At 48.5% G+C, this 21,547-nt stretch overlaps 2 protein-coding genes across 2 annotated transcripts in view; one reads left to right on the top strand and one right to left on the bottom strand.

The window, feature by feature from the left end:
• LOC135829907 (uncharacterized) overlaps nucleotides 1-18,510 on the top strand; it is a 37,491-nt gene extending 18,981 nt beyond the window's left edge. Inside the window, exons 7-8 of the mRNA XM_065342288.1 lie at nucleotides 13,214-14,281; nucleotides 17,450-18,510. Of these exons, the coding sequence (XP_065198360.1) occupies nucleotides 13,214-14,281; nucleotides 17,450-17,664 (1,283 nt within the window). The 3' untranslated portion in view covers nucleotides 17,665-18,510. The remainder of the gene's footprint in view (nucleotides 1-13,213; nucleotides 14,282-17,449) is intronic.
• Nucleotides 8,896-9,924, bottom strand: LOC135829490 (uncharacterized). The gene is made up of 2 exons (XM_065341894.1): nucleotides 9,705-9,924; nucleotides 8,896-9,613 (listed from the first exon to the last, which is right to left on the bottom strand). Exons 1-2 carry the CDS (start codon nucleotides 9,809-9,811, stop codon nucleotides 8,896-8,898), a joined length of 825 nt encoding a protein of 274 aa, XP_065197966.1. The 5' UTR covers nucleotides 9,812-9,924.
• Nucleotides 18,511-21,547: the final 3,037 nt, after the last annotated feature.

Below are 21,547 nucleotides of genomic sequence, written 5' to 3'. Positions count from 1 at the left end.
TACGGACTGTGAAATTTAAATTTTTCACCGGACTTACCCTTTAACAATCAAAGCGAGAAATGAACAAAGGAGAAAAGGAAGGAAAGACAACGTGATAACACATAACAGCAGTACATTACACCTAGAACATTAACTGCCGAGCTTGGCCGCACTAAACACGACACGTTACTTGAACAATTTCAACCCAATTATACTATCTTTCTGTACACACAAATTAGGCTTATACAGACGCTGATCGATAGCTTCCAACACTTTTAACTGTAGTCCATAACCATGACGACCACGGCACAATACAGTGAACGAAGAGTCGGAATACGAATTGCAACAATCAGGACTAGCTAGCAGATGATTGTACACTGAAGACTTGCTACCACGAAACCTACGCACAACACTAACACTCTCACCGGCACTCTCACCATCACTCCCATCACTGCTCTCCGACTCACTGCTCCCTCCGCCGTCCGTTCCATCCTCCGCTTCCTCTGTACTCTCTCTGTCTCGTCCATCCCGCCTGACCGGGTCCATTGAACTCAACTCGGCCGTCACCCTGCTATCACGTCCCTCCTTTCGCCCTTGTCCGCTGAGTGCGTAGCTTCTGTTGTAGTTGGCTGTTGATCGTCTTGGTCTTTCAATTATGGGCTTGGATGGTGGTTTAGTTGTGGTTGCTGTAGATTGCGTTGTTGGTGTTGGTGTGGGAGCTACTGATATGCAAGGTAGGTCTTTTTGAGTCAGCATTTGTAGTGTTAATGCAGCTGTCAGTGTTGCTCGCGGTCTGCCACTGGCAAGCTCCACCGCCGCAAGAACCGATGGCGGAGGATCAGGAGGAGGCAGTGGGACCGGGACCGCAAGCGGCACCGCCTCAGCCAACGCCGCCGGGGGCACTGACGAAGGAACCACCGACGGCCAGAGCAAAGGCGGCGACACAAGCCGACCCGATGAGCCACCACGCCCATTCTCCTCCACCACCGCCACCAGCGACGGCGGAGCAAGCACAGTCTGTGAGCCAGGATCCGCGGGTTGTGTAGGCAACGGCTGTGTGGTTAATGGTTGTTTTCTAGGTCGCCCTCGCTTCGGTCTTTGTTGTTGTGCGCAAGGTGGAAGTATGTGACGTGGTGTGTGTTGTTTGATGCGTGCGTTCAGGTGCTGAACAGTCCTACCAACATACCGACTAGCGCATTGTCGGCATTCAAAGTTGTAAATAAGATGACTTAGGTGATGGGCTGGTAGGACATCCTTCCGCACCGTAAACGCACGCATCGTCGTAAAGACCTTGCATATCAGTAGCTCCCACACCAACACCAACAACGCAATCTACAGCAACCACAACTAATCCACCATCCAAGCCCATAATTGAAAGACCAAGACGATCAACAGCCAACTACAACAGAAGCTACGCACTCATTGGACAAGGGCGAAAGGAGGGACGTGATAGCAGGGTGACGGCCGAGTTGAGTTCAATGGACCCGGTCAGGCGGGATGGACGAGACAGTGAGAGTACAGAGGAAGCGGAGGATGGAACGGACGGCGGAGGGAGCAGTGAGTCGGAGAGCAGTGATGGGAGTGATGGTGAGAGTGCCGGTGAGAGTGTTAGTGTTGTGCGTAGGTTTCGTGGTAGCAAGTCTTCAGTGTACAATCATCTGCTAGCTAGTCCTGATTGTTGCAATTCGTATTCCGACTCTTCGTTCACTGTATTGTGCCGTGGTCGTCATGGTTATGGACTACAGTTAAAAGTGTTGGAAGCTATCTATCAGCGTCTGTATAAGCCTAATTTGTGTGTACAGAAAGATAGTATAATTGGGTTGAAATTGTTCAAGTAACGTGTCGTGTTTAGTGCGGCCAAGCTCGGCAGTTAATGTTCTAGGTGTAATGTACTGCTGTTATGTGTTATCACGTTGTCTTTCCTTCCTTTTCTCCTTTGTTCATTTCTCGCTTTGATTGTTAAAATTCACACTTGTAAATTTCACTGCTGTTGCTCTTAGCAATACAGTCAGACCTCGTTTATCCGGTCCTCGTTTATCCGGATCCCTCGCCATCCGGAAGAAAATCGCTGGTTACCGATGTGCAGCATATGTTATGCATACAACATAACCGGACCTCGCGATCCGCATACCGGTGCATGATTTTGTGTACAAACTGGTTAAAATGTGTACAAAATGCTTCGTCGTATCCGGTTGCATGTGGCTGGCTACAGTCTGTTTCAAAAAGATTAGCAATCAAGTTTGGGTCTTAAAAAGTATGAAGATAAGTGAAATTTGAACAACAAAGTACATAAAATGGCTTGTTAGGGCACGGCAAATTGTTCTGTGAAGGTTTCGGAACAATTGGACCAACCGTTAAGGAGTTAGAATTTCGGCCAGGTTTCTGGCCTTTTCCCATGGTTTATAATTTGCCCTGGAAGCCAGTATCGATTTGTTATCAAAACCCACGATTTATCCCTTCCTTTTTGGCATTGTGGTTATGAATGCTGTCTGCTGACCATGAAGACAGTTGTGAGTTCAAATCCCAACAAATCTTCAAGTCAAACATTTTTTCTTCATTTTTTCATTGTTTTGGTGATCACGCTGGTGTTGACAAAGAAGGTGGCTGCGCCAAACGACTTGTTGGATCTCGCGTTTCCTGCCGAACTGACACTTGACTGGCTCACGCCATGTGAAGTTGTGAACACACACAACACTGAAACCGTGTGTGTGAACACGGTCATTGCGCTGTAGCTACGTGTTGTTGAATACCCTGGCACATCGATCGATCGATTTCTGTTTGAGAATTATTTTAGTATTTGAAGATCGCCAATTTATTTGAATTTAGGAGTCAACGCCGTCTTCTATCTGCTTTCACAGGCGTCTGCTTTTCTCAAAATGTCGTCGAAGTCACACGGATAGCTTTGCCACATGGGAATGAGTCTGTGTCGATGCCGTTTTCGTCACATCGTGAGAGTAAATTGCATCAGCGGCATTGTCACAAAACGAATTGGGACGCATCCCGCTTGTCAAAATTTACCACACTTTCGACATGTCCTCTCTGACTCCATATCGATACGAGGAAGAACTCGTTTGTTGTAAACCAGACGAACATGTATTGTACGAGTACCGACGTCAGTGAGTTGTCATTTTCATGCTTTCGCGCGGAATATTTCTTCGAGTTCACAGTGGGTTTTTCCAGGCAGCGCTCGAGCGCTCATACGGTAAGACGGCAAACTCCCCGGGCGATCGCCAGGATTGCTAATCTTTTTGAAACTGACTATAGAGCTTGCAGAAGCTAGTATCAAGGAGTTGTACAAGCAAATGAGGCCCTTGACCTGCTGGGTGTGTGCGGACAGCACTCAGTTGCATGCACTTTTCATTTTTCTCGCTTGTTTTACATACTGGGCACGCTAGTTGTACTGCATAGGACCTGTCTACATGTATGTATGATGTCACTGCTTTTGACATGCCACGTGCATGTACAGTATGTGTGTTCAGTTATCCGGTTACCTCGCCTATCCGGATGTTTTTGTGGAAAACAGATGTGTGCGGTTTTAAAAGCGAGGTCTGACTGTATTTATTGGAATTCGTTTTACCTGGAGTAAAGGTGGGTGGGTGGGTGGGGGCTGAAAAATACTAAAACTTTTCGTTTTGTAAAAACAATCGGTAACCCCGGACAGCCCCTAACTCTGTGAAAGATGAAGATTTTGGACATGAGTTTTTTACAGAGTGAGCTGCTGCTGGGGTACAGCAACGTCATGGTCTAGGTAACTCAAAATGCTCAACAACGAAATAAGCCCCCCTTTGGGATCGAGAGGCTCATGTACACTCTGTGGAGACGAATAGAACGAGTTATCGGTTGGTTTTCTCCAGTTCATGCAACAAAGGGTTGCTTACTGCAGTTCGCCTGTTAGCATGAACTGCAGTTGCAACGAATACGTCGTTTCATTTGTCCACAGAGCGTTACCAACCCTGCACAATGTCCATTGAGCCATGCCTCGGCCACAGTGCCTGATCAGTCGCTGTGTGCCTGTGTGTCTTGACGCCCGTGTCTTTGCACCTGTTTTCTGTGCGCCTGTATATCTGTGTGTATATGTTGGACTCAGTAGAGCGTCCAGCCCCTATATGATGTCCAACCCCTATATAGAGTCCAATGGTCCAAAGTCCACTGTACAGAGTCCAAACTTGGAATCAACTGTGAGCTCAAAGTTTAGTTGGACATCACTCCCTGTATAGAGTCCAGCCAATTGGCTTCACCCCTTTATAGAGTCCATTGGTCCAAAATCAACTGTATGGAGTCCAAACTTTGAAATCAACTATAAGGAGTCTTTATGTGGACAACACTCCCTGTATAAAGTCCAGCCAATTAGGCATCCCCTATCCAGAGTTCGAAATTAGACATAGGATCTGCTGTAAGCAGTGAATATTAACCAGAAAACGGCCTCTCCCTTTAATCCTTTACATCATTTACTTCTCAAGATAAAAAATAAGTATTGAGGCGCCACTGCAGCCATTTCATTACATGAAAAACCCTACAAACACCATCCTCAAATCAAGTGGTCTCTTCGCAGACGCTGCAAATGGCACCTATGCATAATTTTCCCGCGGTTTTTTGTGCGGGGCAACTTCACGACCTCGACACTGTACTTGCACCACGCAGCGCAGCATGCAGTCTCATGCATGCACGCGTGGAAACTCTGATGATCGTAGAGCCCTACGTACCTGCTTCGCGTTTGCTGAGGCTGAAGTACAATGTACAATTTTTTTTCCTTTGTGTTGGTGAAGAATCAAACTCAAAGCAAGACATTTATTTCCTTCTTGGAAGGCAAGGGTTGTCACAGTTTGCTGTTGTGTATAAGTAGCAAGTTAGTTAGAGATCAGTAAGCAGCTGACACAATCATGCCAAGCAACGCTCATTGTATCGTCCCTGGCTGCTCAAATCGTAAAAGCAGCTGCAAGTTTGGTTTGTTTGAGTCTGATGATGCGAACTCGCAAGGACGAAAAGTGTTTGGGAAGCGTCGTCTATGTGGATCAGACCTGGCTCGTGTTGGCTGCGGAGGAACAGCAGAGGTCTGTAAAGCTGTATCTTTTCATCGTTTGCCTAAAGATTCGGATCGACGCCGGCATATCAGGGCCGAGTGGCTTGCCAAAATACCAAGAGTCAACACTCCTCTTTCTGGAAACTCGTATGTCTGTGGGGTGCACTTTCCTGGTGGTCGACCTGTGACGGAGGACGAGCCACCTTCCCGTTTCTTGGACAAAGCCGTCGTAGTGAAGAGGAAGAGCCGTGTTTCGACAGGCGAAGTCAGTCGACCCGTTGAAGCGATTGATATTGATGACGATGTTGATTTACCAGCAGGGTTCGCAGCGAAGTTTGGAAGTCTGGAAAAAGTTTGGATTTTATAATTCAATTTTCCAGGTCTGGAAAAAGTTTTGAAAAGGCGCTCCTTTTGGAATAGTTTGGAAAAAGTTTTGAATTTCGAGTTTTTGGCCGTGGATGTGCTGCACTCCTGCAGTGCAAGTGGCCGTTTTGACTACCGCGATAGAAGACGCGCTGGCGATGTGTGGTGTTCACTGATGTACGAGTCTCGTACAGTCATTTCAGTGCAGCTCCAGCGCGGCCGGTGATGACTTTTATTTTATTTGGCCGTTTTTCGTTACTGGCGCTCGCGCTCGACTTTGATTCTTTGAAGTCGGGACAGCAGGATGGCGAGGTCCTTTCGCACTCAGATGAGTTTGCTGGCAAGGATGAAGCCGTCTTTTGCGCTGAGACGAACACCAGCTATGTAAATGTTTCATGACTTTTATTTGGCCGTTTTTCGTTACTAGCGCTCGCGCTCGACTTTGATTCTTTGAAGTCGGGACAGCAGGATGGCGAGGTCCTTTCGCACTCAGATGAGTTTGCTGGCGAGGATGAAGCCGTCTTTTGCGCTGAGACGAACGCCAGCTATGTAAATGTTTCATTGGAACCCCTTCTGGAGGCGGATTTGAACTTACGGAGGGGAACTGAGTTACTCTCGTCGTATGAATTCCCTTGCTATTTTCGGGGGCTCTAGCTGCTGAAGGCGATGCCATTGCAATGTACCTTGGTGAATTTGTTGATGGTAGTGGTACCAGGGAAGATTTTACTACTCCCTGGTTGTACTCGTAGTGGAGAAGACAGTCATGCAGAAGAGATTCATAATTTATTTTTCCTGCACGAGTGGGTTTGGAAATTCTTGAAATTGGTTTGGAAAAAGTTTGGAAAAAGTTTGGAATTTTGTGTGCTTGGTTGGCTGCGAACCCTGTACCAGTCACAGATGAATCGGTGCCTGAGGCTGCAACACTTTTAGCTGACCATGATTATGGTGAAGTTCCCGTTCTCCAAGAGAACAAAATAAAGACTTTGGAAGCACAAGTGGCTAAGTTGCGGTCCCAGTTGGAGCAGGCCTTGTACAATTTGGATGAATCGGAAGAAGCTTTGCGTAAATGCCAACTCCATTACTCGAACATCCGACATGACAACAAGATTGTACTGTTTTACACGGGCCTGAGTTCTCTGGCGTTTGACTTGTTGCAGGATCAGTTGCGGTGTGGATGTCAAGACATGTGCTTTGCTACTAAAGTGCCAACTGATTTCCTTGGCCAGGACAGCCGTGGCAGACGAAGAGCATTGGCGTATGAAGACGAGTTGCTATTGACCCTTGTCAAACTTCGGCATGCTTTCCCTGAGTCAGATTTAGCACTGCGATTCGGAATAGATCAATCCACGGTGTCCCGAATATTTTCAACGTACATTCGTTGCATGTACTTCTCTATGAAAGAAGTGGACATTTGGCCGAGCCGGGCTCTGATTGATCGCTACATGCCCGACGTCTTCAAAGACAAGTACCCACGCACCCGGGTAATTATTGACGCAACAGAGTTTCCCATTGAGAAGCCAGCCAACCCAACTGTACAAGCAGCCACCTGGTCGAATTACAAAAACAGGAACACTTTCAAACTGTTAGTTGGTGTGACACCTACCGGTGCAATATCGTTTCTGTCTCCTCTTTATGGCGGGCGCATTTCTGATAAGAAACTGACAAAGCGAAGTGGGCTAATGAAGTTGATGGAGAAGGGTGATGCCATCATGGCCGACCGTGGTTTCGACATTGCCGATCTGCTACCGGAGGGTGTCGATCTCAACATACCCCCGTTTCTTGGTTCTCGAGATCAGCTTGATGAAGAAGAGGTGATCGAAACTCGGCGTATTGCTAGCGTGCGTATTCATGTGGAGAGAGCAATGGAAAGGATCAAGAACTTCAGGATAACTCACTTCTTATCTTCCGTGTTGTGCCCTTTGGCTGAGCAGATCATATTTGTGTGTGCATTCCTCACTAACTACATGGAGCCCCTGGTACCTCCGCCTGTTAGTAAGCCATCGACACAGTCTGCACACTTTTCCTCTGCTGCAGAAGTTGCCCAGATATCACCAGATGCAAACATTTCTGCAGTGGCTGTTTCAGCTGGCACATTTCTTTCACCTGCCATTACTGCTTCTGCTGCTGCTTCCGCTGCTACCAAGTTGTCATCTGCTGTAGCTGCTACTTCTGCTGCTACGAACGTGCCATCTCCTGTAGCTGCTACTGCTGCTGCTATCAGCGTGCCATCTTCTTCTGTAGCCGCTGCTGCCTATGTGACCACTCCCGTATGTTTGTTTTGCAAGCGCTCAGATGGCCCACTTCTTAGAGTTTGTAGGTCTTGTAACTCACGCTACCACCATATGTGTCAGAATGATGATGAAGATGGGCGTCTATGTAATTCTTGCTTTATGACCAGGCCGCTCTGTTGAAAGCTTTTTGCGCATGCCGATATTCCTACGTGGCCTCGGTATTTTCTTCCCCTCTTTTCTTTGTGTTATGTTGTGAGTAATGGTGCCCCTACACAATGATGCTTATTTCACTCAGGACTTCGTACTTCGAAGTAGAAGTAGTGATGCTCCTATTTGTCTGTTTGTGCTGTTCACCAGGTAGGAAATGTGGCCTGTGACTGCTGCCAGTGCCGCTTACTTTGAAGTAAATACGAATACTCATGTAACGTTCATGCCTTTTTGAACTCTGTTGTAACACGGAATGGCGAGCTATTGTAAACCAGTTGTACGTGCCGTTTTTTGTAGTGGTTACCAGTAATGGCAGTATAATTTACTATAACGCACTGTTTACAGCAGAGTTCCACTGTCTTGGGTACATGTATACAACACTACCTAATCATGTACAAATGCAGGAAGCCGGTAGCTGATGGAACTATCCACCATCTAATCACGGCGTTTATATCAAGAAGGAGCTACAGAACAGGGCAGAACAGAAAAAGCTATAATAAAGAACATAGAGTGCAGCGTATAGAACAGTTCAGACACACTTACAGAAGAAAAGATTGCCACAAATCAGGGAAGAATGTAAACAGTCAAGACTACAGGAACTGGAGCAAAGTGAGCAATGGTCATCTCAGATGACGAGGAATATATCTATTACCAAGAAACTTGATCACAGAGCCAGTTTCGGGAGAACATGATCAAAATAAAATGTTCGGCAAGCTGCGAGAGTTTTCTTGACATGCACTTCACAAAATGAAATGCGCTCAACAAAAAGATCATTGCAGGGAGACCACACTACAAAGTCACAAAATTGAAGGCCTGCAGCAAAGAGCTGCATTTGCACTTGTGTATAGTAGGCATGTGTTGTTTTGAGAGAAAGCACACCATCCTTGTTGGACAAACAAAATGATGCAGTAGACCCAGCTACCTCTGCTAGAGTTTGGTCTCTAGCAACAAACGGGCATTTAATCTCGAGCAAAAGCGATGTATCACCATCCCTAACAATGCCATCGGGACTGGCACCAAACCAGCATTCATCAGCATGCACAAATAAGCCACATGCAACAACATCTATCAGCTTGCCAGACTTGGCTTGGTGGGCTACGTAGGCACATCGTGCCTCTTCTTCATGATCAATCCCCCAGAATGCTTACGTTTCTTTGGCGCAGATTTGTCAGTGGTACTGCCACCTCTACGCCACTCCATGTCTTGAACCAGCATGGGCTCACTCTTTTTACCTGCACCTGCAGGAGGCTGGTTCCACTTTTGCAGCATGTCCGTGCACGTCGGAGCATCACTAAACCCAAGCAGAGTGAACTCGGACAAGCCATACATCAGTGCAGCTATATGCTTGCAACTGGCAGTAACACCCTTGCCAGCAGGACAAGTGCACTGAGCACCAACAACACTGGTGGCAGATCCTGAGTCACACTGAGCAACGAGCCGAAGTTTGTAGTCAGCTTTGGTCTTCATTTCAGGCTGACAGCGGGCACGGTAGTACACACGGCTGTTGGCCTTCATCAGTTCGATTTTCTGGACATAACCTGCTCGATACAGACGAATTGACTTGCTATCAGTGGCAGCAAGCGCTTTGAAATTCTTGGCAGGTCCATCGCTGGTCATAGTGTCCACGAAATAAGAAACCATAGTTTGCATGGAGAACGACAGGGAGAGTAGCCTTCCACTCGCAGATTTAATCGGCTGCCACCCAGTAACAGGAAAATCCAGAGGGTCGTGGGGAATAACAGCAAGCGCTGCAGCTGGCGGAGGTGGCCCTTCCTTGCCATCACCGTCGCCTTCAGAGAAATGCTGAGCAAGTCTGTAAACGACACGAGCAGATAAACAACAAACTCAGATTCACAAATAATTTCAAAAAAATAAGATTTTGTTGTGGGAAGAAAACAACTCACCTCGCAACTAGATCGGCTTTCTTTCCCGACTTCTTGAGACCATACTCTCCACACTTCACCTTCAGAAGGTTCAAGGTGAGCTGGGAAAAATCCTGACTGACTGCCATCTTCCTGTCAACTAATATCGAAACTGTCTTCCACTGCAACGACTGAAAACAAAGGAGAGCCTCGCGTCGAGCAAGTTGCCCCGCACAAAGGTGCGAAGTCGCGATGGCGACCTGGCCGCCATGTTTTATGCATAGGTGCCATTACAATAATATTATCTCAATTATGTAGTGTTGCCAAATTATTGTGCACGCACACACACACATGCACACACCCATACAACGCCAGGAAAATACCTAGAAAAAACCAATAATCGAAAGAGAATAATGGAGAGCCAAGGATTAATTATTTGTTTTCAAATTATTGTGCGCGCGCACACACGCACACACACACGCACACACACACGCACACACACACAAATTTATACAACGCCAAGAAAACACCAAGAAAAGAGTAGAGACACAATACACACGCAACTCCAACAGCCATGCAAACGTCCGCCCATTTACACGTAAAGTCAAGAGGAATAACAAATAATTACACGAAACGAATGCATACGTGGGCGGATGCAAGCACGTTTACATACATGTAGTAGTGTAAGAGAGTAACATAGTGCAGTAGTCAGCATAATACTAGCACATGCTGAGAGTGCAATAGCAAGCTTCACCATTGCTCATGGCCATGCAAATGTTCAGCAGCACTCAGTTCCGCAAGCTTCTGAAGATCAGCACACCTGCAACAAATAGATAGCACAAGGATACGCTTATTACCGTAATGATGCATGGGAGCACACAACTACCAAGTTCTCAACGAATGTGATGCTCAATGAAAATCCATCCACACAAAGACCTGTGAACAGGTGACGGTGGGGACAATAATCTATTAGTAATACCAAGAGTGGATAAACAAGAGTGTGCAACTCCGGATCTCTCCTGCACAATCTGCAGATACCCCCGCCCACGGCGGAATTTTTTGTTGACGTCACCTTTTTTCAGGGAAACGCGGACTTTGCCGCAGAGCAGTGTGAGAGCACGTGCTGGGCACCGACCTTGTAGTGTAAAGCCCCGCCAAGTGCACGAGGGAAACCTCTCCAAAAGGCTCGCAGCGCGTGCGTCGTCGAAAAGATTACGTCAACAAAAATTCCGCCGTGGGCCAATCCATCCGCGAGTCGCACACTCTTGTTTATCTACTCTTGGTAATACGAGGAATAAGATCGTTTGTGCACACTCAAGACGCACAGACACACCACCATACATGTAGTGTACACAGTGTTTCACTTCACTGCAACTGAATTGAAATGAGATGATCTAAACAATCTGTACAGCGCTCCAGTCAGTCAGTCTTCCCCAAGATGGAAATGCAATGATTTGTTGTCACGAGGCAGTTTCACTGACACAAAACGGTTACTTCATGGAATACGAGTACATGTATTAGCTTGAGAAGCTTTTTCTTGTCATCGGCATACAAGAAATCCTCCTCCTACTACTACCGTAAAGTACCGCCAGAGCGCCCCGTCTCGCGAGAGCGCCCCACCTTGATTTTGCAGCCAGAGAAAGGAAAATCGTATGGCAGAGTGCAACGAAGTGTGTACGATGTGAGAATCTTAGTGTACTAAGGTCACACTTGGCAGGTTTTTGTGTGGAGCTTGTGTCAGCTTGAAGGTGCGGATTGACTGAAAAACGTGGAATATGTGTACAAGGTTCATGTCGTATGACCTACAGACAGCAGACCACCTCCACGAAACGACCACGAAAGGATGAGATGGTGGGGCGCTCTGGCGGTACTTTACGGTACTACTAGTACACTGGCACTGCGTTTGTGGATCCCATTGTATTTTACATCATACTAGAGCCTAGTAGAGGAAGAGTGTCGTGGAGTTCACATAATTATCACAGACACAGGGATAAAATACATTTCTCCGATTAAATTAAATAATAATTGATGATAGCTAGACGATCGTATACGATTGATGCAAAGTCCTTGCAGTCCTTGAGGACTATTACGAAGTGGTTGATTACTTTTAGGGCATTCATTCAAGCAACATCAAACAAACGCGATACGATCCTTGAAAATGGAAAAAATTCAAGCATAACGACAGAACAGCAGACCAATCGAAACGAGTAAAAGCTTCCTTACCTCAGTCATCGTCCTGCCATGTAGTTGGACAGCCTTTTGACACGGTGGTACAGGCAGCTCTTGTCCAGTCAAACACGGTATCCTTGTGGCGTCGAACGAAAGAGAGTGTCAGTGTATCTGACTCGTCAGATTGGAACTGTGCTGAACTTTTCTCGTTCTCTGCTTTCTGCTTTCATCCCTCGCTCTGATGAAACCGTTCAAACGCCTTACTGGCAGCAATGGCCAGCCAAACAGGGGATCCTTGTGGCGTCGAACGAAAGAGAGTGTCAGTGTACCTGCCTCGTCAGATTTGAACTGTGCTGAACTTTTCTCGTTCTGCAATTTCTGCTTTCATCCCGCGCATTGTTGAAACGTCTTCAGAGAACCACAAGACGCTTTCCAGATTTGATTTTGAACGTGTCCTTATCCTCCTTGGTTACCTCGAGACAGATTACTGTCAGCAACTGCACAGCAGAACTGGCAGCCATGGCTGAAGTAAAGAAAGGAATGCGCTGCCATGAGGCAAGCAAAACTGAAAAGGTGTCTGTTCTCTTTCGGGCACAACACACAGGACGGCGTGACTGGATAAACTGGACTCCTGGACCGTGAATAGGGGACTTGTAGAAAAAGTGTACTCCTTATAGGGGATTGCGCGGCAGGATGAAGCTGATCAAAACTGAGTGACTCCTGGACTCTGTATAGTGGATTTTGGACCAATGGACTCCATATAGGGTGGTGGACATCATATAGTGCATGGACTCTATACTGAGTCCTACATATTATATCAACAAGAGGACATAACCCTCAAGAGTGTGCAACTCCCTGTGTTGCCACACCTGCCGACATGTCAGTAGCCTGCCGATTTTTGAGGCATGTCACGACCTGCCGACAATTGACCTTCTCCTGCCGACAACAGCCATGAAAGTGTCCAAGTTTGACCTTATGCGTGGTTTAGAAGTCATGATCCAGATTTTTGGCTCTTACTGCTCATTACGCGTGTTTCCATAGCTCTCTCCTAAGGCTCTAAGCGAAATCATCATCTGTCTCGGGAAAAATCGGCAAACTCAGCCTGAGTCTCACGCAAAAAAGTTTATTTATTTTTCTTATCAGTGCCGTGCGCGGATGATGCATTTTGTTTTTTTATCCTACTGATATTTGGCTATAATGATGTGGCAACACTGAACTCCAGCTATGGGGTCTCTCTCCCTTCTCTGTCGGTTTCGTGTTCATGAGGTTTGTTCTTGCTATTGTTGTCACTAGCAGTTGTGTGTTCATGGGGTTCGTTTTTGTTGTTGCCTCTTGTCTGTCTGTGTGCGTGTGTGTGCGCGTGTGCGTGTTTTGGTCTGCAGAACTGGAGAGCAATCATCTTTGCCGCATAGGGAGCGAAATGAGCACGGGTTACCAGGTGTCGCGGCGCTCACTGCGGCAGACGAACAGCAGCAAGGCAACTACTCCTGCTGCTGCTGCTGGCAATCAGCACAACGCAAACAAGACGGTGGCACATCGGCTGGCGGCCGCAGGTCCCGTTGCCACGGCCACCGCCGACACCGGTGAATTGTTCAATGAGGAGTACACGTGCCTGGACGTGAACACCCTCAGCGTGGCCCCCTCCGCCATCACCACCCCCTGCCCATCACCAGCACCTCAGCAGTGCGGTGGGTCCAGTGAGTATGACCACGCGCAGGTCCGCACGGCGCTCTCGCACTCGGCTGTTGCTACTGCTGCGCCCGGGAACACGGGGGAAACCTACGATGCTGTAGATGTTGTGGCAAACGCTGAGGAAACGTACGATGCCGTGGATGGCCTGGCGGTCGATACCGACGCGTGTCATTCTCGCGTGCACCGCGCCAGCAATGCCACAACCGTCATACCGCTCTCACCGCCAGATACGTACAGTTTGGCAGACACGTCTCTTGGTGCCACTGGTACTCAATCGATATTGGTCAGCGAAGATTTGTACGATTGCATTCCACTGGACACGTCTGCAGTGGTGAAGACTAACCGCCCAGCTCACCAGGGACACGAGGAGGAACCGGAGCAGGAATCCTATGACGCTGTCTACAACCTTGGTGTTGTTACCACCCCGGAGAGAGCCGCCAGCGACAAGGTTGCCAAGAAGCCGGCCACCGAGAGCGCAGCCGACGAGGAAGCGCTCTACCAAGACTTGCCCATAAGCCAGCCACAACAACAACAGCAGCAACAACAACAACAGGAAGAAGCAGAGTATTTTACTGTTGATAGTCAATCCAGGCTGTTGCTGCACTCAGGACCTAGATCAGCGGCGGCAGGCCCAGAGCAAGGAGATGAGGACTGGTACCACCAGCTGCCATCCAGTCCACCACAAGACTCCCTACTGACGGCAGACCAGCGATTCGATAGCGCTGCAAGCGGTTCACACATTACTTTCTGGGAAAACGGTATGTGCCCAGTGCTGTCATGTCGCCGTACCGCAGTGTTGTTGTTGTCTTGTCGTTGACTCACTCGTTCTATACTTATTCTTCTCATCATTGTTCTACCACCTTTCTTTCTCACTACCTCCCTTTCACTACCTCCCTTTCACTACCTCCCTTTCACTACCACCCTTTCACTACCTCCCTTTCACTACCTCCCTTTCTTCACTCTCTCACTCACTCGCACTCTCTCTCACTCTCTCTCTCTCTCTCTCACACTCCTCACTCACTCACTCTCTCTCATACTCACTCACTCTCACTCTCTCTCTCTCACTCACTCACTCACTCTCGTACTCACTCACTCACTCTCTCTCTCACTCTCTCTCTGTCTCACCCTCACTCTCACTCTCTCTCTCTCACTCTCTCACACAATCCCCAGGAGCGTCTCTCTCTCTATCACCCTCTCTCTCTCACACAATCCCCAGGAGCGTCCCTCTCTCGCCCTCTCTCTCACACTCTCTCATACTCTCTCTCACACTCTCTCACACTCTCTCTCACACACTCTCTCACACACACTCTCTCTCACACACACACACACACACACACACACAGACTCACACACACCCACACGCACTCATACACACACACCTGGTCCTGGTAAACACTGCCATTACGGTCACGTGTCCCCTCGCGGGGCCGACAACATGGAAAACGACGCGCGACGGCAGAAAGTCGGCAGTCTGCCGAGAGATCAGGAACCATGTTCAATCGGCACGACGAGAGAGCCATCTCCGGCAACTATGGATTTGGAATCCACGAGTAGAGCGGCAGCATCGGCCACAGGCCCCACAGTGGGCCTTGCAGCATGAGAGAGCGAGCCGCACACGCTGCGGCGGAGGAGTCGCCTGAGCAGCAATGGTAGACACCGCCGCCCGGCACGGAGCCCGAGACGATGTCGCAGGGAGCATCCGGGAGTTGGGGCACTTGTGGACCGCCAAACCTCCGGCACTGCGGAACCAGCGCTCGCAGGAAGAACATTGTCGGCTACCTCTCTGTTCTGATACAGGTTTGCGGCGCTCATCGAGGCATTTATGACGAGGCAAACCACTCCTGGAGAAGAGACGGCCACACTCGGCCACACTCGGCACAAGGTATCCGCAGGGGCTCACAAACGGGTTCGGGCGGGGGCAGAACACTGCAAGCGGCCCGCCATTCCCGTCTATCCTGGGCCAAGTCATACCATTCGTCGATGCCCAACGCCGCCAGATCCTTCCGCGCAGCATCGCACCACCTTTTCCTCGGGCCGCACATTGGACGGACAGGATGTAGGGTGCCAAACAGTAGTTGACGCGGGGCACGCTCCTCATGCATTCGCACAACATGCCCAAGCCACTCCATGCGGCGCGATGTCAGCAGGCTGGGGATGTCACAGGGCTGACGCGGATTCCACCGCTCCAGAACATCAACCCTGGTCAGTCGTTCGTCCCAGACATTCCGCTGGCTGATACCCATCACGGAACGGATGCAGATATCAGCTCGCGCATTGCCAGTGCATCACATGCATTTGGAGCCCTGCGCCAGCCGGTTTTCACTGACAGCAACCTCTCACTTGCTACGAAGCGGCTTGTGTACGGGGCGTGCGTGTTGTCTCTGCTTCTGTACTGTGCTGAGTGTTGGGTGCCGTTGAAGCCCGACCTTGATGCACTGTGCTCTTTCCATCTGCGCTGCATCCGTTCCGTGACACACACACACACACACACACACACACACACACACTCTCTCTCACTCTAACTCTCTCACTCTAACTCTCTCTCTCTCTCTCACTCACTCTCCCTCTCTCACTCACTCTCCCTCTCTCACTCTCTCTCACTCTCTCTCACTCTCTCATACTCACTCTCTCTCACTCTCTCTCACTCTCTCTCACTCACTCACTTGCTCTCTCTCGTACTCACTCACTCTCACTCTCTCTCACTCTCTCTCTGTCTCACGCTGTCTCACCCTCACTCTCACCCTCTCTCTCACACAATCCCCAGGAGCGTCTCTCTCTCACCCTCTCTCTCACACAATCCCCAGGAGCGTCTCTCTCTCGCCCTCTCTCTCACACTCTCTCATACTCTCTCTCTCTCATACTCTCTCTCTCACACTCTCTCTCACACTCTCTCTCACACACACACTCACACACACACACACACACACACACACACACACACACACAGACTCACACACACACGCACACACACTCACTCACTCACACACTCACTCACACACACACACACACACACACACACACACACACACACACACACACACACACACACACACACACACATACACACACTCTCACACACTCACTCTCACTCTCACTCACTCTCGCACACTCACTCTCACACACTCTCTCTCTCACTCTCACACACTCTCTCTCTCTCTCTCTCTCACCCGCACTGACTCTCTCACACACTCCCTCATTACCCAGGGACGTCGGGGTGGCCAAAGCCAAAGCACCACTAAAGCAGCAATTTATCCCATGGAATACGGGCTATGTGAGCCCAAGTTCCCTAAAAGAATTCACCGGGAACAGCCCCAGGACCCCTGCCATTTCATGGTCGCCTCACCCTCACACTCTTCCTCAGCCAATCACAGTTCAGGAAGTGTCCACTCTTGGCCTACTCTTGGCCTACTCATGGCTGCACTCTTGTTGTTTCTGCACCGGGAAGGAGAAACTAGCCGGAAAATCCTACAGGACAAGAAAACCTGAAATTTCTAGCCATCCCGAACCCCGACAACCATCTACTTGAGAAGAAAATCTAAAATCTGAAAATTTGAAAATCTAGATTTTCACCGGCTGTAGTATTTTCCCGTTTGTTTCTCCTTCCCTGTGCACTCCGCCAATCAGAGTTCAGGAAGTGGTTTCTTCAACAAGAGTTCAGGAATCAGTAGGCCAAGAAGAAAACACTTGTTGAACTCTGGTTGGCTGAGGGCGGTTGACCAATCATTTCACATGTGAAGTTCAGAGCCAGGATAAGCTATAAAGTCTATGGTGGTTAGAGTTTGGGATGGCACTTTCTCTCTCTCTCACTTTCTTCCTCTCTCTCTCTCTCTCAAGAGAGGAAGAGGGGGAGACAGACAGCAGCAACAATGATGTACCCAGTTCACCTCTAATTAGATTGCGGACTTTTGTTTGTATCCTGTTTTCAGGTGACGAGCAATCAGAGAAGCAGCAGCAGCAGCGGAAGCAGTTACAAGCGAAAAAGAGTGCCCCTACTGTGCCTGCTCCAAGGGCCCAGTCAGTGAAAGGCAAAACACATCTAAGCACCAAGACCAGTCTGCCGGTGATCACAGCGCCGGCGTCGCCTGCTGGTGCTCTATCCCGCCAGTATCGCAGTATACGCAGAGCTGTCAAGAAGGGCTGAGCGAGGAGCAGTGCGACACCACGACTGGTCACATCTCCAGCCGGTCTCTGGATACAACTAGCGTTGGCAATGTTTAACGATACGATTATGCCAACTAGCATATTCGTAGAAGCAACAGCTGCAGCATCGACAGCGTCAACAGCATCAGCAGCAATGGCAACAAAAGCATGGGTAGTTTTCCCGAAAGCCAATGTGTCTACACTGTATCGTAGCGCTATAGGTGCGATCCGCTTCACTGTAATATTTTATTTATTTGATCGAACTTGCCTAGGCTGTGCGAAGAGCTGTCCTTTGATTTTGTAGAAATAAATTATGGCTCTTGTAGCACTCTTTTCATTCACTGCTCTTCTCGCGTCCATCCAGTACGGATACTGTGCTTTCGGCTGGTATAACCTACAGGCTGCCTATCCTGCTACCGCGCGGAGAATGTGTGGGTGTGTGAATATGTGTCCCCTTTCCGGGGTGGAGTGAAGTGCCCCGTCCACTTTCCGGGGTGGGGTGCAATGCCCCATCCACAATCTAACCATTTCTTACACTAGGAATTGACAAGTAATCGTTCTAATCTGCCTCAAGCCATCGGCCTCAAGTGACAGACTGCAGCTGTCTTTGTTGTATGGCTGTCGTATGGCTTTCTCTGGCTGCTGGAGATGTTTCTGATACGCTTTTTACAGCTGCACGCACTCACTTCTAAGAGCATCGTGTGACACCAATGACGGTCTTCGAGTCACAATAGGTTTTAAGTTTTAACGTTAATTAATGATTTTAAATTTCTAATCGTGCTTTTCCCTTCATAGGGGTAATCTCCGCACATGCATTGTTGCCTAGAGACTGCCTATCGACATAGGCTAAACAGTCCTAATGGGGGTTTTCTTCCTTGTGTGTGTGTGTGTGTGTGTGCGCGCGCGTGTGTGGAGGGGGGGGGGGGGGGGATATAAAAGTGCATGTGGCAGGGGGGGGGGATATAAAAGTGCATGTGGCAGGGGTAAGAGGGGGGGGGGGGGTATAAAAGTGCAGGTACATGTGCATGAATGTTGTTGTGTTCAATGACAAGGAATGCCAATATGCATGCTGTAGAATGCCGACTATCCGAACATCAACTGCCCAACGATCGTTAACCAAAAAACTAGCTTCCATTGAATTGACAAAAATGAGTTCTTGCTCATTTTCCCCACCCAGAGCACCATTCAAGCGGTTCGCAATATGTTTTGCAACAGGTTGGAATGACACTGGATCACCGTACAGTAGTTTCATTTTAGGATCGAGCTAGAGTATTTTTTAGTTCCTGTGGAACTGACAAAGAGAATAAGAAATGATGGGAATGTGCATGGACGTAGGTTGCGTTTGTTCGGTGTCATTCCAAGGGTTTGGGGTCCCTGGCACTGAGTTTGTTTGGTGCCTTCGGCATCGTATATTTGGCACGATTCCCATTCCGGTCTCAGTAAGAATGGGGTAGAATCGATTTTTGGAGGGTTCCAAAGAAAAAGTGGAATGAGTACTCATTCCACGTGGAATTAAAATGTGTGCCAGGTATAGTATGCAGTGCTTTCCAAGCTCAGGGTTGTAAGTTGGAAGCAGGGTGTCTGTTGATGATGAGTGGGCGAGCGGTGAAGCACTTCAGTGTCTGTGATGCTGACAAAGTTTTTTGTGTCCCAGTGTCTGCTCCAGCGCCGGGTGAGCCGGGCAATCCACCCGGGCGGCGCTTGGACCCGGTTGAAATCATAGTACCGGGTCACCTGTTACCCGGTTGGTACTTTACACTTTCGAACTTTGAAAGGACTTTTTTTATTTTTTTTACAAAGACCACTTAATGCCAAACATGAGATGCAGCTAGACTGACTACATGGCTTGCACAAGTATGTGTCAGATACTTCTTCTTCTTTCGTAATTTTCTAATTCTTGTCCTCTCTTTTCTAAATGCGGCTTATCCATTCGCCTTTATATCATTGGGCCTAGTTCCCGTTTATTAGGGACCTTTCGCACCACGCGTACGGATACGAAACGAATGCTGATTCATCACCTGGGTTCGAGGATTCGTCAGAGTCCCTGCGGAGAGCTCGTTTTCACGAATGGAAGCCTCTTCATTCGTGGCACGCTCCGAATCCGTCAGGTACACATTTATTTGGCCAGGTACACATGTTTTGCCAGGTACACATTTTTCCCTTGATTCCATGATCCATGCACGTGTCCGGGTAAACACCCGTACGCCAACTCGCCAAGCTCCTGGCCGTATTCGTAGTTGCCATGGTCACTTGCATGACGACTTGCGAAACCTGAATTCTGTTTTCAAGGAAATGATTACGAGCCGAATCAAACTTTCGTTTCGCATTCGATTCGTAGGAAATGCGAAAGGTTCCTATTGTCCGAAAAAACAACCAACCGGTTAAAGCATGTGACTCGGCTGGTGAGACAGCGCCAGGTACACTGTACATGTGTACCCGGCTCCGACCCGGTTGAAATGGTTGCGCCAGGTACACGTGTACCCGGCTGTCCTACAATCCTAGAGCAGACACTGTGTCCATCTACAACACTTCAAATGTGGCTCCCCTCATGCGAAAATCACGGTCCGGTGAACATTGTCGAGCCATTGTATATGCTGGTGCTGTAGTTTTTTCATGGCATTTTGTCCCCTGCTGCCAGAGAAAGTGTCAGCCGACATGATGTACTGCGGGAGAAGGCGAAGAGGAAGAAGGAAGTGCGTCATAGCTAGGCGGAGTCGGCACGGCGTATCAGCAATGATGCGTCGGACGCCTTGCGACACACCATTGTCCTCGCCGTGAACCTGGCGCCTCAAGTTGGCTGACTTGCCGTCCATTGAAAAAGTATGGCTTTTCACTGAGCAAAGCTGAGTTCATGGACAGCTTGTGCCTCCGTTATGGCTGGATGCCGCCGAGGTTACCAACTCATTGCTCTTGTGGACGGGACAATGGTATTGACCATGCCTTGTCATGTCCCCTTGGTGGGTTTACCATTATCCGCCATAATGAGATCCGGGATTTGACAGCCTCTCTCCTTCAAGAGACCTGTCACAATGTCTCCATTGAGCCACTGCTGCAGCCACTCACTGGAGAGAGAATGAGATACAGGTCTGCTATTGTGGAGGAGCATGCGCGGCTTGATGTAGCGGTCAGTGGTTTGTGGGGCAGTCGTTTTGAGCGTACTTTACTTGATATACGGGGTTTTAATCCTCATGCACGCTCAAATCGATATGCACCACACACCACTGTCTATCGGCGCCATGAAAAAGAAAAGCGACGATGTTATGAAGAGAGAGTGAGAGAGGTGGAGTATGCGACGTTCATGCCTGTTGTGCTGTCGGCAAGTGGTGGCATGGGAAGAGCGGCGACATCGCTCTATCGCCGAATCGCGTTATTGAGAGCGGAAAGGAGGAAGGAGCAGTACTCCCACGTAATATCTTACATCAGATGCCGTCTCTCATTTGCCCTGCTGCGATCATGCATCATGTGTTTGCGGGGTTCACGGGGTCTTTTCTGTGAGCGATCGGTTCGGCATCCGGAGTCTGCTGAGCTGGTTGTTGCTGAGGCCCAGGTTGCTCGCATGTGAGAATCTATAAATTGCAGCAGATTGTTTTTATTATAAATACTGGACATGGATTTTTGAATTAAACTGTACTCAGTGATTTTTTACATTTTACAGGCTACGTTTTATTTTTATTATTATTATTATTATTGTAAAGCTTTCCTTTTGATCTTGTCTCTTATTGTTGTGACCTTGCCACAATAACAAAAATTGAGTTGCATTGTCAACAAACCAGTGAAAAAAATACACTCATGTATTCATGTACATGAACAGTGCCGCGTCGCTTCACTGTACACTAATGCAATGCACGTACACTGTTTTTTTTGGATGGCTTTTTTTATTTTTT

The sequence above is a fragment of the Sycon ciliatum genome, chromosome 13 (assembly GCF_964019385.1).
Source record: "Sycon ciliatum chromosome 13, ocSycCili1.1, whole genome shotgun sequence".
Lineage (NCBI taxonomy): Eukaryota > Metazoa > Porifera > Calcarea > Leucosolenida > Sycettidae > Sycon > Sycon ciliatum.
This window is presented reverse-complemented; position numbering and strand designations above follow the sequence as displayed.